Source organism: Barbus barbus (assembly GCF_936440315.1).
Source record: "Barbus barbus genome assembly, chromosome: 40".
Taxonomy (NCBI): Eukaryota; Metazoa; Chordata; class Actinopteri; order Cypriniformes; family Cyprinidae; genus Barbus; species Barbus barbus.
In genome coordinates this window covers 24,898,445-24,913,255 of record NC_136718.1, presented here as the reverse complement: position 1 = coordinate 24,913,255, position 14,811 = coordinate 24,898,445, and the positions used below count along the sequence as shown (strand labels likewise).

General features: G+C 39.3%; 2 protein-coding genes across 4 annotated transcripts in view; one reads left to right on the top strand and one right to left on the bottom strand.

Annotated features, from left to right (window-relative positions):
* Positions 1 to 4,038, top strand: part of abce1 (ATP-binding cassette, sub-family E (OABP), member 1) — a 20,320-nt gene extending 16,282 nt beyond the window's left edge. For all 3 annotated transcript variants that reach the window (XM_079401178.1, XM_079401179.1, XM_079401180.1), the window contains exons 13-18: positions 1,039 to 1,097; positions 1,185 to 1,295; positions 2,194 to 2,336; positions 2,415 to 2,537; positions 2,710 to 2,821; positions 3,433 to 4,038. In XM_079401178.1, the coding sequence (XP_079257304.1) occupies positions 1,039 to 1,097; positions 1,185 to 1,295; positions 2,194 to 2,336; positions 2,415 to 2,537; positions 2,710 to 2,821; positions 3,433 to 3,480 (596 nt within the window). In that variant the 3' untranslated portion in view covers positions 3,481 to 4,038. The remainder of the gene's footprint in view (positions 1 to 1,038; positions 1,098 to 1,184; positions 1,296 to 2,193; positions 2,337 to 2,414; positions 2,538 to 2,709; positions 2,822 to 3,432) is intronic.
* On the bottom strand, positions 3,977 to 14,811 carry otud4 (OTU deubiquitinase 4). Its single transcript, XM_079401177.1, has 19 exons — positions 14,300 to 14,811; positions 13,160 to 13,243; positions 13,006 to 13,056; positions 12,755 to 12,801; positions 11,452 to 11,524; positions 11,282 to 11,363; positions 11,039 to 11,195; positions 10,234 to 10,291; positions 9,995 to 10,118; positions 9,842 to 9,906; positions 9,413 to 9,507; positions 9,063 to 9,181; positions 8,736 to 8,986; positions 8,551 to 8,635; positions 7,990 to 8,045; positions 6,707 to 7,574; positions 6,381 to 6,557; positions 6,089 to 6,129; positions 3,977 to 5,997 (listed from the first exon to the last, which is right to left on the bottom strand). The coding sequence occupies exons 1-19, from the start codon at positions 14,453 to 14,455 to the stop codon at positions 4,885 to 4,887; spliced, it is 3,702 nt and encodes a 1,233-aa protein (XP_079257303.1). The 5' UTR covers positions 14,456 to 14,811; the 3' UTR covers positions 3,977 to 4,884.

Below are 14,811 nucleotides of genomic sequence, written 5' to 3'. Positions count from 1 at the left end.
TGTGTTAACCGCAGCACGGATTGTTCTGTCCACCCACGGTTTCTGGTTGGAGAATGTCCTTATCGTTATTGTTTCTGTAGCTTGCTCGGTTAGCGTATTTACAGAGCTTAATGCTACATCCGTGAACTCGCCCGGAACATGTCCCAGCCGACGTCATCAAGAGCCGCCTGCAGCATAGCCTCTGAGTGGGAGGACCAGCGCGTCACTACTCTCTGCACCAGGGGATCCTGAACGAGCCTTTGTTTATATTCCGGTGTGAGAAAAATGGCGGCATGGTTCGATTTGCCAAAAGCCGGTAGTGAGCGAGCTTTGTAGGCATTCTTAAACTGAGAGTAGCAGTGATCCAGTGTGCTTGGTCCTCTAGTTGGACAGGATACGTGTTGATGGAAGTTCGGCATGACCTGTCTGAGGCTGGCTTTGTTAAAGTCTCCCACGATGATAAAGGCAGTGTCAGGATGTTTGTTAATGTAGCCGCTGAGCACATCGTGAAGTTTAGACAAAGCCAAGCCGGTGTCTGCCTGTGGTGGAATGTAAACAGCAGTAACTATGATCGATGAAAACTCCCGGGGCAGATAAAATGGGCGGCAGATAATGGAAAGATGTTCCAGATGAGGCGAGCAGGAACGCGACAGAATGGAGATATTCCTGGGATCACACCATTTCTTGTTGATCATGAAACACACTCCTCCACCCCTGGATTTACCGGCCTCTGCTGTTCTGTCCGTCCGAAAAACAGAAAAGTTCTCACTTGGTATTACAGCAGTGTCCGGGACCGAGGGCGTAAGCCATGTTTCAGACAAACAGAGGATGTTACAGTCCCTTATGTCCCGTTGGAAACTAATCCTGGCTCTAAGATCGTCCATCTTATTCTCCAAGGATTGGACATTTGTGAGAAGAATGCTCGGAAGAGGAGGATTATGAGCCCTTTTCCTGAGTCTGTCTCGAATCCCAGCGCGTTTCCCGCGGTGTTTCTTGATCCATCGCCTCGGGGACACGTACACTTTTCTGTGGTAACTGAATGTGTGTTGTGTTCCTCAGGTGAGGTGCCCATCCTGAATGTGAGCTACAAACCACAGAAGATCAGCCCCAAATTTAAAGTGAGTTTGGGCTCTGTTAGTGAGCGTTGATGCATCCGTTATACATCAGTCTGCAGGAATCATGACGTTCGGTGTGTGTGTTTTCAGGGCAGCGTTCGAGCCCTGCTGCACGATAAGATCAGAGATGCGTACACACACCCTCAGTTCGTCACTGACGTTATGAAGCCCATGCAGATCGAAAGCATCATCGACCAGGACGTGAGTACACCAGTCTTATTCTAGTGTTATTCACTCTTTAGGACTGTAATGAGTCGCTCGTTTTCTTGATGCATCACGTTTAGCTCTTAAATTGCCTATTTATCACCACATTACAATGTATTATTCCAAGTAGGCAGTATGTGCGTGTATTTAATGTGTTTACTTTCATGTTGCTTGGTATGAAAGTCTTAAGGAATTTGTCTTAGCCAAGATGGATTTAGGAAAAGCCTTTACATTAAAATAAGGAAATTAATTGAATCTCGTTGATTGAATTTGAAATGCTATTATTATTTAACTGTTTTGTAATAGTATTACACCTTTAAAACAGTTGTATAATTTAATATTTTGGAAATGTGCATATTTTCAATTATTTTAATTTAATGTGAAGTTTTAATCTTTGTGTGTGTGTGTGTGTGTGTGTGTGTGTATATTTGTTTAGTTTTTGTTTTTTCAGTTTTTCTCATTTTAGAACTTCAACACCCTTAGTACTATTATAGCATTTATCAATATTTTGAGTTAGCTTTTATTCTTATATTTTAAATTTGAGTAATTTTGTTTTTGTCTTTTTTTTATTTTTACCATTAGATTTTTTTTGTAATTTTAGAACTTCAAAACCTTATACTATTACTATATACTATTATAGTATTTATCAATATTTTGAATTAGGATTTTTTTTTTCTTTCATTCTATATTTTCTTTTAGTAATTTAGTTTTCTTGTAATTTTTGTAATTTTTCCATTTAATATTTATATTTAACAAATTTGTAATTTTTCAAATTTTAGAACTCTAACTTTTTCTCATTTAAATTTTTTTTAAATAGTTTTTGTTAATAATGACATCACTTAAGTACATTACAGTTTGTTTGATTAATTCATACATGCTGATTGTGTCTCTGCAGGTCCAGAATCTGTCTGGTGGTGAGCTGCAGCGTGTGGCTTTGGCTCTGTGTTTAGGAAAGCCTGCGGACGTGTATCTGATCGATGAACCGTCAGCGTATCTGGACTCTGAGCAGCGTCTGATGGCTGCCAGGGTCATCAAACGGTAACATCAACACTGTTTTCATCGGGTTGATGCACTAAGTGCTTATTTCACAGATTCCTTCCTTTATTTGTTGTGCAGATTCATCCTTCACGCCAAGAAGACGGCATTTGTGGTGGAGCACGACTTCATCATGGCCACTTATCTGGCGGACCGAGTCATCGTCTTCGACGGAATTCCATCCAGAAACACTAAGGCCAATGCGTACGTACTTCATGTGTCTGTAATTGTTAGTTCCCTTGCAAAAGTTTCCTTGAATGTACAAATGAAAAATGTATAGAAAAGACATTTTCAGTGTTTCAAATATTCAATCATAACTCTATGAACATGTTGGTAATTATGAAACTAATGTTAATGCTGAGATGTTTCTCATCAGTCCACAGAACCTGCTGGCTGGCATGAATAAGTTTTTATCGCAGCTGGAGATCACGTTCAGAAGAGACCCAAACAACTTCAGACCAAGAATTAACAAACTCAATTCCATTAAGGTAAACATTCAAATTGAAACGACTCTTTACAAGTTAATTTGGCAGGTCACTTTCTTCGGATAATAATTATTCAGTGTTATTTTAGTATTACAATAATGTTTTTATTCATATTTTGAACTAGTTTAATTTTTATGTTGTCTATTTTAATTTAAAAAAATTGTTTTAGTAACTTTTGTATTGTTTTTGTTTTTTAATTTATATAAGTTTTACTTAGTTAAGTTTACTTCAAGTAAACGAAAATGAGATTTTTCACTATCTGAAATAAAGAAAGGTTTTTTTTAGTTAACTATAATAACTCTGCGTTTAACCCAAAATTAATTCACGTTTAAACTGAATTGATATTGCAGATTGTTTTAAAGCAGTTTCACAGTATTAGTTTTACAAACACCAGTAATGTCATTATTCAGCTCAATTCAGTGTTTGGATTGCAACCATCTCAAAACTTAAGCTTCCTAGCTGGACAGCATTTTTGGGCCTCATAATAGGGTTTCATGCTTCTCTGACTTCCAAAAATGCTGTCTCAATAGGCTGACATGATGGTCTTGATGTTGTGTCAAAGTGTAGCCAATAGCTTTGTTTATAAAAAACTGTTTTCTGCTTTCGCCTTTAAGGATGTGGAACAAAAGAAGGGTGGAAACTACTTCTTCCTGGATGACTGAAGATCCCATTTCACAGAATTCCAGAAATGTAACCGCTCAATATGACATCAGCCCAGCAAGCGCTGGCACTGCGGACTTGCATGTTTGATTGAATTACCATCACCACTTCAAACATACAGCTCTGCTCCTCTCCTCTCAGCCATTGGTGCGATTCAACAGAGACAAGATGTATGCTATGACATAAAGCCAAGCTTTTGAGGAGAGGACATTAATTGAAAATAAAACCTGGAGAGATGTATGTGTCTGGGTGAATTATCTTTATCATTAACAACTTTAGTTATTCCTGGTCACAAAGTGGTGCGAACCAACTTACACACGCCAAACATGCAACTGTATATTTTGAATAAAATATTTTAATCATGTTACACAATGTGTTGCATCATATTAAATAACCTGATTTGCATTCTGCAGTCTTGTGAGGATGCAACTAGAAGCGGTTCAATATTAACGCACTACCAGCTACACAAAACCTGTTGTATCGATCATATTGGGTGACTCGTCTGTGCAGTGAGATTGTTTGGGAATAAACTGACTTTAAATGGAAAGACTGCAACTGAGAAAGATGTTCTTTGGCTTATATTTGGTGTCAAACCTACATTTTTGTATGTACTTTTTCCTCTGAAGACCATATTTGACAAATGAAAATAAGGCTGAGAGTCTGGTCTGGTCAAGCTCAATGTATAAAAACATAGTGTCACTGAAGGGAATTGCTCCTGAAAAATGGAAAGGCAACAACTGAGAAAGATATTCTCAATCTTTTATTTGTTTGGTGTTAAAACTACATCTTTGGATCAGATATGTAATTTATTACAGGCATTTTGCATCAACATTCATTCAGCAGGTGCAATGAGAAACTCCACAAAAACATTTTCCAAAAAAAAAAAGGCACTTTTCCCGTCATCTCTGATGAGATGCTGACACAATTATGCTCACCCTGCAGTGCAAGATGAATCATTTACAAGTTTTTCAGGAAAATTCAGATTTTTAAGACAGTCCTCTGACAACCAGTCTAAAAACAGTCCCACATTCAGTGTTTACAGGAAGTGCACATAGATATGAAAAGTTTTATACATTCAAGACAATATAAGACCAGTATTTTTCCCTTCTGCTGTGCATGTAGGGGCAGTGCAACAAGAACACAAAATATTTATTACATTGTATTACCAATGCAAACACACACATTTACATTTTCACAGGAGTTTAGTGAAATAGGAACAGGTGAAACATTTGCTGTACTTTTAAATCAAGAATGTGGCAGGAGAAAAAGCCAGAAAACTTAAAAACATTGGATATATTCCTAATCAATACCATTTACCAAAAGCCACCCATAAACTCAAAACAACAGATTTTGTGTATCTGATATCATTGTAAATCAAAAAATTGTGTATATCCAGCATTTTAGCATCACGGGTATGGTAACTGCATCCCTATCCTTAGCCCTGCACCTCGTCTCCCATAATGTCTATAAGATGACTGTTCATCTTGTCTTCCATGGCCAGAATAATCCTTCCGGCCTCGGTTGCCCCTGCCTCGATGTCCTCCTCTGTCATCTTGGCCACGTCTTCCTCCACTTCTGTAGGACTGGCTATAGAAAGAGTGAGTTACTCTAAGATCTACACTGGGATACTCCATCTCTTCCACCGACCACTTATCATTGGGAGAATATGGGTGAATGGAGCGAGAAGGGTCTTCTGGGATAGGACCAGGATGAAGGCTCTGTGGGAAGACTCCACCTTGTTTTCCTAAGTTCCCATTGGTTAAAGGGGACAATCCTACCATGTCTCGTTGCAGGGGGCCAATCGGATAAGATTGTACAAGAGAGCACGGTCCAGTAAAGGGTGGAGGTTCCATTGTGGCCACTGAAACAGGAATATCTACAGGATTGAAATCACCAGCACTCAAATGATGTTGGCCTCCAGGAAAGCCAGTGGTCTTCTGCCAGGACCCAAACTGGGGGTTCACAGACCTTTGGCCATTCCCTTGACCTCTGTCTACTGTTGGAGGAACAAAGGGCAAGACATCTATCCGACCGTGAGGGCCATGGTTTAAGGCTTCAAGAGGCATTGGATGTGGCATACGGTGGTACCCAACAGATGACGGTGGATACATCTGATTCCCAGGGGGTGGATAGGGTGGTGCAGAAAACTGCATTGGAGGGCCAGCTGGGTAAGACCCAGCATAGCTACTTGGACCAGAAGAAGCTTGCCAGTGCATTGTTGGCCTTGGTGGCAGTGGCATCGGAATGGATACAGGATGATCATTGTACCCTCCCAACTCTATGGGACCAACAGGACCACTACCAGATGCTACAGGTGCAACAGGAGCATGGCTGTCCAATGAGGTGTCAGGGATGGAGCTCAAATTTTGAGGAGAAGAAGGGTTTTCTGGTTGCCATGGAGTCACAGTGGGGTTAGCAGGAGAGTCCAAGGAAGGAGGAGGCCCTCTAAGGTGCATCTGATAGGCTTGGTTTAGTGCACCCAGATATACGATGGGAGGAAACATCGACTGAGAGTATGCCTGAGGAAATTGGGAGTACCATGTAATTCCATAAACAGTGATGGTCTTTAATAAAGCAATAAATGCAAAGAAGAATTCCCAAACCATGTACCTTGACACCGAGGTTGAAGAAGAACCTGAGGACATTCATATCTGAAACAATACGGAATGCGTTTCAAAGATTAAAATCATTAGGAGGAAGGCAGACTAAATATACTTGAATAATGGGATTTATTTGAAAGGGTATCTTTCATGTCAATTCATAAGTGTTGACTATAAAGTGTGGCATAGCAACAAAGACAACAAATGGCTCATGTAACAATTTGCCTAAAAGTCAAACATTTGGTAGAAGGGAAAGTTTGCTTTACATACTGAATAAAAAGGATCATTAGGGTATTCATTACCTTGCGGTAGGTCTTCTCCTTTTTGCGAGAAGGAATAGGGGGGCAGCGGTTCCACCTCTCCCTTCTCATTCTTGGGGAATCCTGGATAAACTGGGTCCTGAAGGAGCTGAGACCATTGGACACGAGGATAGGGGAGTTGTTGGGGTTGGGATGGGGGGTCAGGAGCAGGTGCTACACCTGATGGACAAGAGATGTTCTGTGAGAACTCATGGAATTTTGACCGGCTGAGTCTACTAAAAGGTCAACATTTGCAACCAATTTTACTTCTGAAATAATATGCATTTCAAACAATGCCATGTCCGAGATTGAACGTGGATGAAACTTACTAGAGGCAGGCATGGCTGATGTATCACAGGGTTGTGGAATTGATTCATTGAGTGAAGACTGAGGTAAGTCTGGAGGTGGAGCTTGGGCGGGACCAGAGGAAGGAGAGATGGAGGTAGGAGGAGCATAGGGATGTGGGATTGGCGTCACAGTTGTATAAGGGTCTACAGTCTTTTGGGCAATTGGTGGACCACTGCTTCCATCAATGGGAAGGGTGGTAGAAGACTGATCTGGGGCATCTAATATAGGGGCAGGAACCTGAGCAAGGGCAGAAACAGGTATTGCAGAGGCTGGTAAACATGGTGGAGCGGAAATAGAAGCTGGCAGGATGGCTTGAATAGACGGGGTTGGTTCTACAGAGGCACATGGTACTAAGCCAGAATGTGCCAGTGTAGTTTGAGTTGAGATAGCAGGAGCTACTTCGACAGAGGTGATCTGAGATTGTGTTTGAGTAGGCTGGGAATTAAGATAAGGTGTTGGGAGAACTAGGGTAGGCACTGGGACAGCTTGTGATGAGGGCTGGGTAGATTTTAGAGCAGGTGTAGACTGAATAATGGCAGGGGTGATACCAGAGACTGCTCCTGCCACAGAGATGGACTGTGAAGGGGCTGAAGTGGACACCGGGGCAAACTGTCTATTGTCTGGGCTTCGAGCAGGGCTAGTTTTGGGTGGGAAAGGGGTCTTTTTAATTGCCTGATTAGGGGCGGGGACTTTAGCAGATTCAGATTGAGAAGAAGATGGGGCTGTTTTGGGGTCAGATGAGACAATAACAGCAGGAGGTGGAGAAGGAGAGGCAGGGGTGGGTTTCTCCTGTACTTTCTCTTTTATTGCTGAAGAAGGTTTCTGCGGTGGCTCCTCAGAAAACTTTATCTAGAATAGAGTATAAACCAAAGGCTGGTTAGTTCAAAACAACTTAGATTAACATGGAAGGGACAAAATACTTTGCATGGGTTGTCAACATTCTCACAGTTTCCTACAGAGTTTTCCTCCAACCTCACCTCCAAACTCACCTGCTTATAACTTTCTAGTAAGCCTGAAGAACTTGATTAGCTGGTTCAGGTGTGTTTTATTAGGTTTGGACTGGAGCTAAACTCTACAAGAAAGTGGACCTCGAGGTCCAGAGTTGAGAAACACTAATATATTGCTTGTTTTGTTACCATGTACTTGGATACAGTGTGGCCCTTCAGGAACAGGATTAGGCACCTCTGGTCTACAGTTTAAATAAAGACAAGTCTGAATCGGTTTAGTTGACTGTTCTCTGTGTAAATGACTCAGTGTAACTCACCCCATGTTTTTCTTCAGTGGCGCTCTTCTGTCTCTGTACAGGCCTCTGGGGTGTTTCTGAAAACCAAAAAAAAACAAAAACTTCAGGTTAATGATTAAACATGAATGAAAATGTCATTGGCTAAACTATTTATATAAAGGCAGTGCATTACGAGATTCTTCATAGTTTTAAATTTGGTTGAAAATGGCTATTTAAGCTCACATATGAAGCCTAAGTATATATCATAAAAATGCAAACACGTCAAGGTAATTGACGTTAGTCGTAAGCTCAAAATTTCTTCAGCCAACCATGTTGTTACATCAGGCCTCTAACACTAGCTTGATCTATTCTTTTTCTTTTCCTATTCTGTTTTCTTTTTATTATTTAATTTTAAAAAAAACCTTGCTACATGTACTGCTTTAAGCTAACTGAGACTTGTTAAAGCACTTGCATATCATTGCTCTTTTGCTCTTTTTTTGATTGCATCCATTGTCCTCATTTGTTGGTCGCTTTGGATAAAAGCATCTACTAAATGACTAAATGTAAATCTGGATATAAAGTGGGCGGGGCTTGACCGCTCACCTGTCTCTGAGACGTGCTCCATTTGGTCCTTCTTCCGGGAGCCTCTCTTTTCCCCTCCTTTCTTTATGACTTCACTAGAAGTGGCCTGAATTCAAAGAAACATGCATTTGTATCTCTGTTATCACAAGTGAAGAACTTGTGCACATTTTGTGTTTCAAATATAAATGCGTTTGCACTGGCTTCACCGTTTGGGGGCTTGTTCCCAGTGAGGGGAAGTTGTGCTCGTCTTTATGCAGAAGATCCAAAACGGTGCTTTCCTCTTTCTCCTCTGGAAGCACACACACAGGACTGCTGGGCTGATCGGACTTTCTGAACTTGTTTCTTGTGTCATCTGGGGTGGCCTGCGGAGGCCAGGAGTGTTGCTTATGAACACGGGTGCTGGGTGCCGACTGAGATGCCGTTTTGTTTGACCTCCGACTTCCTCTGCTTTCCCATTCTGCATAAAGAATCCGATGGGAACACTGAGCATGTGTGAGTTGACATCAGTCGAATGCGTTTTGGAAAGAACATACCAGAGGACGTCTGTGTGCTGTTGTTTGGTGCAGTATGTCTTTTGCCCTTTTCTGCCACTGTCTGCCACGACTGAGTCTCTTCAGATGGAAGACGCAAACTCAACAACGGCACAGTTTCTCTAAACACACAAGCAAGAGTGTTAGATCTAGTGTTAGAATGTAGTATCAATTACATACTGCATATTTTAATATGTTAAATTAATGAATTAGGTCATACTGCCGTTCCTTGCATACAGAAAATTAACATACTATGCACAGTATACATACTGCTTACCACTTTTACAAAAATAGTAGCTGGTAGAGTTTATGAAAACACCTACACATATGCACAAACACATAAAAACACATACTGCTTGTTGAGTTCCCCAATAAACACAGTGACTGGCCCATTGTCAGGACTGACTTCCTGAACGCAAGCATTATAAAAGCGATTATTCAGCTGCACCTGAGGAAGATCGACAAGAGAACAAATTCAAGGCAGTTCCTATTTAGATAATTCATTTCATTTGGATAGTACTTTTCAGTAGCTCAAACTGAACAAAAATATTCAGTACTTAAAAAAAAAAATATATATATATATATATATAAATATAGCACAATATTGTAAGTGTCAAATTAATGAAAAAAAGAAATGAAAAATGGCAACAACATAAACTACCGTTCAAAAGTTTGTGGTTGAAAGATCCCAAATTTTTGAACAGTAGTGTACCTGTATTAATCACATGCAACTTTTTAATAAAGTCTTCAAATGCTTAAAAATGTCAGCACATACTGCTAACCTTGCACTTATCTCCGACAGAATACTGCATTCCTACGGCCATGCAGAAATCCCGCTGCTGCTGAACTAAATACACACATAGTTCTTAAAAAATATTTTTCAAACAAAATATGAACTAAATTTCCAAACAGTAACCAAAAAGTAGATGAAGTACTTCGTTTAGAACGGAGCCACACGTCATACTCCACGTTCCTGTAGAGGGCGGGGTTTAGGGACCTCTGCACCTTAGTGGAGAGAACACCACGCCCCCTTCCTCGAGATTGGCCCCTCCCACGACCCTAAAGTGCAGAGATAGTTTTGTTACCACAATATATCAGAGTATCATCCAAAAAACAGAAACAACATGATTTCAGTCCTCAAGAAAGAGAGATATAAATAGAGAGAGACAACCACCCTCTGCGGTGGTCTGACAGTCATCCCACTGGAAGGCTTTTCTCTGGCTTCACTCGACCTGGAAAAACCAAAATTCTGAGTTACATTAAAGTCAGTGATACATATTTCTGGGTGAAGCAGAAATGGAAAGGAATGTACTGAAAATTTGCTGAAAATTTACTCACTCTTCCGAACTGACTGTTTCTTTACTGGAACAGATTTGGAGAAATTTAGCATGACATCACTTGCTCACCAATGGATGTGAATGGGTGCCGTCAGAATGAGAGACCAAACAGCTGATAAAAACATCACAATAATCCACACCACTTCAATCCATCAATTACCATCTTGAGCTAAAGCTAAAAGCTGTGTGTTTGTAAGAAACAAATCCACCATTAAGATGTTTATAACTTCAAAATGTTGGTTCTCAGTCAAATATCCATAATATTGCTATTTCCAGTGAAAAAATAACTGTCTGAATCAGGAGAGAAATCTGGTGTGGATTACTGTGATGTTTTTATCAGCTGTTTGGTCTCTCATTCTGACGGCACCCATTCACTGCAGAGCATCCATTGGTGAGCAAGTTACTTAATGCTACATTTATCCAAATCTGATGAAGAAACAAACAACAAAATCATCTACATCTTGGATGGCCTGGGGGTGAGGACATTTTCAGCAAATTCTTTATATTTGGGTGAACTATTTCTTTAATCCAGGCAGGATTTGATTTTATCCATTGGGATCAACTGGATCATAAAACAGGATGTAACATTGTACTAATGATACTATGGGAGAAAATGTTGCGTGCAAACATGCAAATCCATACCAGAACTCGTCTTCCTCCAGGTCAGACTCTTCACTGCTCTTGCATTCCTCAGAATCCAGTTTATCTCGTCCTTTCCCTCCTTTCATACTCATACACGAACTTAAAACACTGCGTTCGGCGCCACACACTCGATCATACAGCAGCTCATACAGGATCGCTAGAGATGGAGAGAGAGTTTAGTGTAATTCTGATATTGAAAGTATACAGCAGCATTATATCTTTAAATTACGGAGAAGTGCTCACATTGACACACAGCAGCACTTTTCTCAAAAGATTGTGGGTAAACACTGTCATAATGGTTTCCGTTGAGGAAGCACAGTCGCACCTGACAGAGAGAAGAGTGTTATGGAAATTAACTCATTTACATTTTAAAATATAAAGACTAAAAATCTTGCATGAAAGCATGTCTGCACCTTTTTAGTGAAGCCATTCTCTGTGATGTTAACAGGGGACTGATCAGGCTCCTGGAAAATAACGAAATCATGCCTGGAAGAAAGAATTATTACACCATCAGAAATCACTGGTAACAAACTGGTAATATAAACACACTTTAACCATGTGAAGCCAGGCCGAAAAATCATCTTCTTTTTTTTTTTATTTGATTGAAACTTTAAACAAAACATTAAATAAAAGAAGTTTGCATAGTGCTTTTTGTTGAGTATCATATTTAAACCATCAGGCTTTTATTTCTCATGTAGTCTGATATAGTGAGAATATGGAGAAAATAAATAAATAAAACAGCTCAGTTTTGTTCAGATGCCCAGACTGAGCACTCGTCACTCTATATCTATAATAATATGTCTTCTTAAGATGAGGTTTAAATGATCCAAACATCAAATGCAATGCAATCCAATGATGACTGAGAGATTAAATAAATAAACGCTCCTCAAAAGATTTGAGATGAGGACCAGTGATTTCGCGGAGGAACAGTGAAAGTGAAGCTTCTGGAAACAAACGTTCCTCGAAAGCCTGATGATTAGATTTCAGACTCACTGATTTTTCTAAAAAATGATTCATGGATATTGAAGTAAACCTAAGCTGCTTCAGTCTAGATGTTCATCATGATATATTATTAACATCTACTTTATAAAAATCAGAAAGGTTTTACAGCAAAGAGGCAAGTTAAGCATGAGCTGAAGGTGAATGTTTTTACAATTGCACTTGCTAAAAAATATCAATCAGACAACAGAAGTCATGTAGTAGATTGTGTGGGTTTTTCAGATCAATTTTGATCATTTTGCATAAGAAATATGATACAGTAGGCTTTATAGGATTAATGGTCTTTTATTCAAAGTAATCCAGCTATTGTCATGACATTAAAGGGGCATTTCAGAAATCGCTTGCATTCTATATGAGATTGTTTCATGCATTGATAATCTTGTTGATGATATGATGTATTTGCACGTAATCACTTTCCCCTCAGGATCGTCATTTATAGGAGCAAGAAAACTGATTGCATGACAAATTCGAATGAGATGTTTATTTTACTGCCAATAAATCCCATTTATGATTGAATTTATGCAAGTGAACATAATGCACAACTGGCCACAGCTTTTCAAAAATCAATAATGACCGACAATAAGGCTACTTCATGAAGGCCGGCCATAAAATCACTGTCTGAGTGATCGAAGTTTAATAGTAGACAAGACAGCAAACATCACAGTTCATGCCTCAAAATATGCAGATAAAATAGATAAATAAATGTAATATTCTCACTTATAGAGGTCAGCCAAAGCTGTGATCTCCACCTGTCCAACCCAGCTCTAAACAGATGGAGCAATATAAGAAAAAAGAGAGAGAAAAACATACATTTTAATATTAAAATAGTGTGCAATCATAACCAAGCCAGAACTGAAATTTATGTTTTTATGAGAAACGGAAGTTTATCTATGTTCAAGCTAAAGCATTTTTGGATAAGAGCAATAATCTGCATGAATGTACAATGTTTTGTTTATTCCATTTGTTACCTGAGGATCCTGTAAATTCTCCAGGTATTTCTCAAAATTGCCTTCAATAAACTACCACACAGAGAAAACATATGCACTTATCATATGCTTGCGATGCAAATGTATGCATGCAAAATATGAATATGAATGTAAAATGCATTTCATGTGGTCTCACCAGCTCATAGTTAGATCTGTTCTGTCTCAGATAATTCACACAGGCCGCTCGCACTTCTGTGTGTAAACCCTGACATTTCAACACCTGTCAATCAAACACACACACACACACACACACACCTGTCAGTCTGTGTGCTTTGTATGAAATTATTTATGAACATAATCAAACATGTCATGAGATGTCGGCCTGAGTCAGACATATTCAATGCATTACACTCCATCATTCGGCTGTTATAATCTGGAAAAACTGGTTGATCAAAACACAAACTACTGCAGGCATTCAAGTTTTAAATGCAGACTTCATGAGTGATGATTCAGCAAAACTTAACTCTTTAATACTAATATTAAAAATAAACTGAAAAAATATAGAGAGAGAGAGATTCAAGTCATTATTAACATTAATATTCATGCAAATGTATTTACAAATTCATATCCAAAGTCAGTCGAACAGATTATTTATATCCTACAAACCTAAAAAAAATAATTGAAACTCAATATATGATGAATATATATATATAAACATTGATCTCAGATGATTTGATATTACGACATAAAAACATTGTCCCAAAACAAAGAAATTAGTAATTATTGCGAAGCATCTGATCAGGTATTAATGATCATGAAACAATTTACGAACCTGCACAATATATCTTGATAAAACGAACATTTTAATAATATAAACAATTCATAAATATATATATCATACACAGAAATTAAGTAAAATCTAAAATAAAACCTAACCAAAACTTAATGATTACAGTTTATATATTTACTTCACACAGTTTTCAGATTAAATAAATGATCCTTGTGTTTTCTGTGGAAATAAACGACGACTGTGTTATTATTAGTGCATATGTTAGCATAAGATGCTAGTATGCTAAAGCTAATTAGCCTCAGACTAACTAAAAAGTGATTTTGGTAAACCGTAGACGATTACAAACCGTAAACTTTAGATCACAAGTGTTTAAAAAAACAGGTCGATAGGTTTTATTGCGGTAATTTTGTGTGACATTTCAGATTTAATCACAAGATGCGACACGAAGGCGGTTAAGGAAGTTTTAGATGTATTGTTGTGTTTCTGTTTGTAAACATTAAAATCGTGACATTTATTTGGGATTATAAAGATCAGGATCAGTCTGACCTGTTCTGCCACGGCCCTGAACAGACAAGACCCATCCTTGGCGATCTTTTTGCGGTAAAATCCCAGCGAGTGCAGGTACTCATCCATGCGGCTCTCATGCGTCCTGTCCCCGGCCAGCTGCTGCTGCGCGTCCGCCGGTGCCTCCCGGAGCTCCATGATGATCCGATACAATCCCGATATAAATCACGCTATATCTGCAGACAGAGTTTCCTTACCATCCCTGCACTCCAGTCTCTCATGAAGGCTCCTGAGGGACTGGATTTACTGGATTCGCTTCTGATTTAGTGCGGATCTCCAGTTCAGACGATCACTTCCACCAACACACGCGTGCAATGCTGCGATATCTGCTTCCAAGTTATCACCAGCGCGTAAGCAGGTAAATATGTAGTTTTCTGAAGGCATTAGGACACAATTGAGAAAATAAAAGGAACGGAGCAGACGATGTAGGCGAAAAAGAAAGTGAAACTACACGCCCCATCTATACGAACAGGAGCAGAACTGAAACAGAAAGT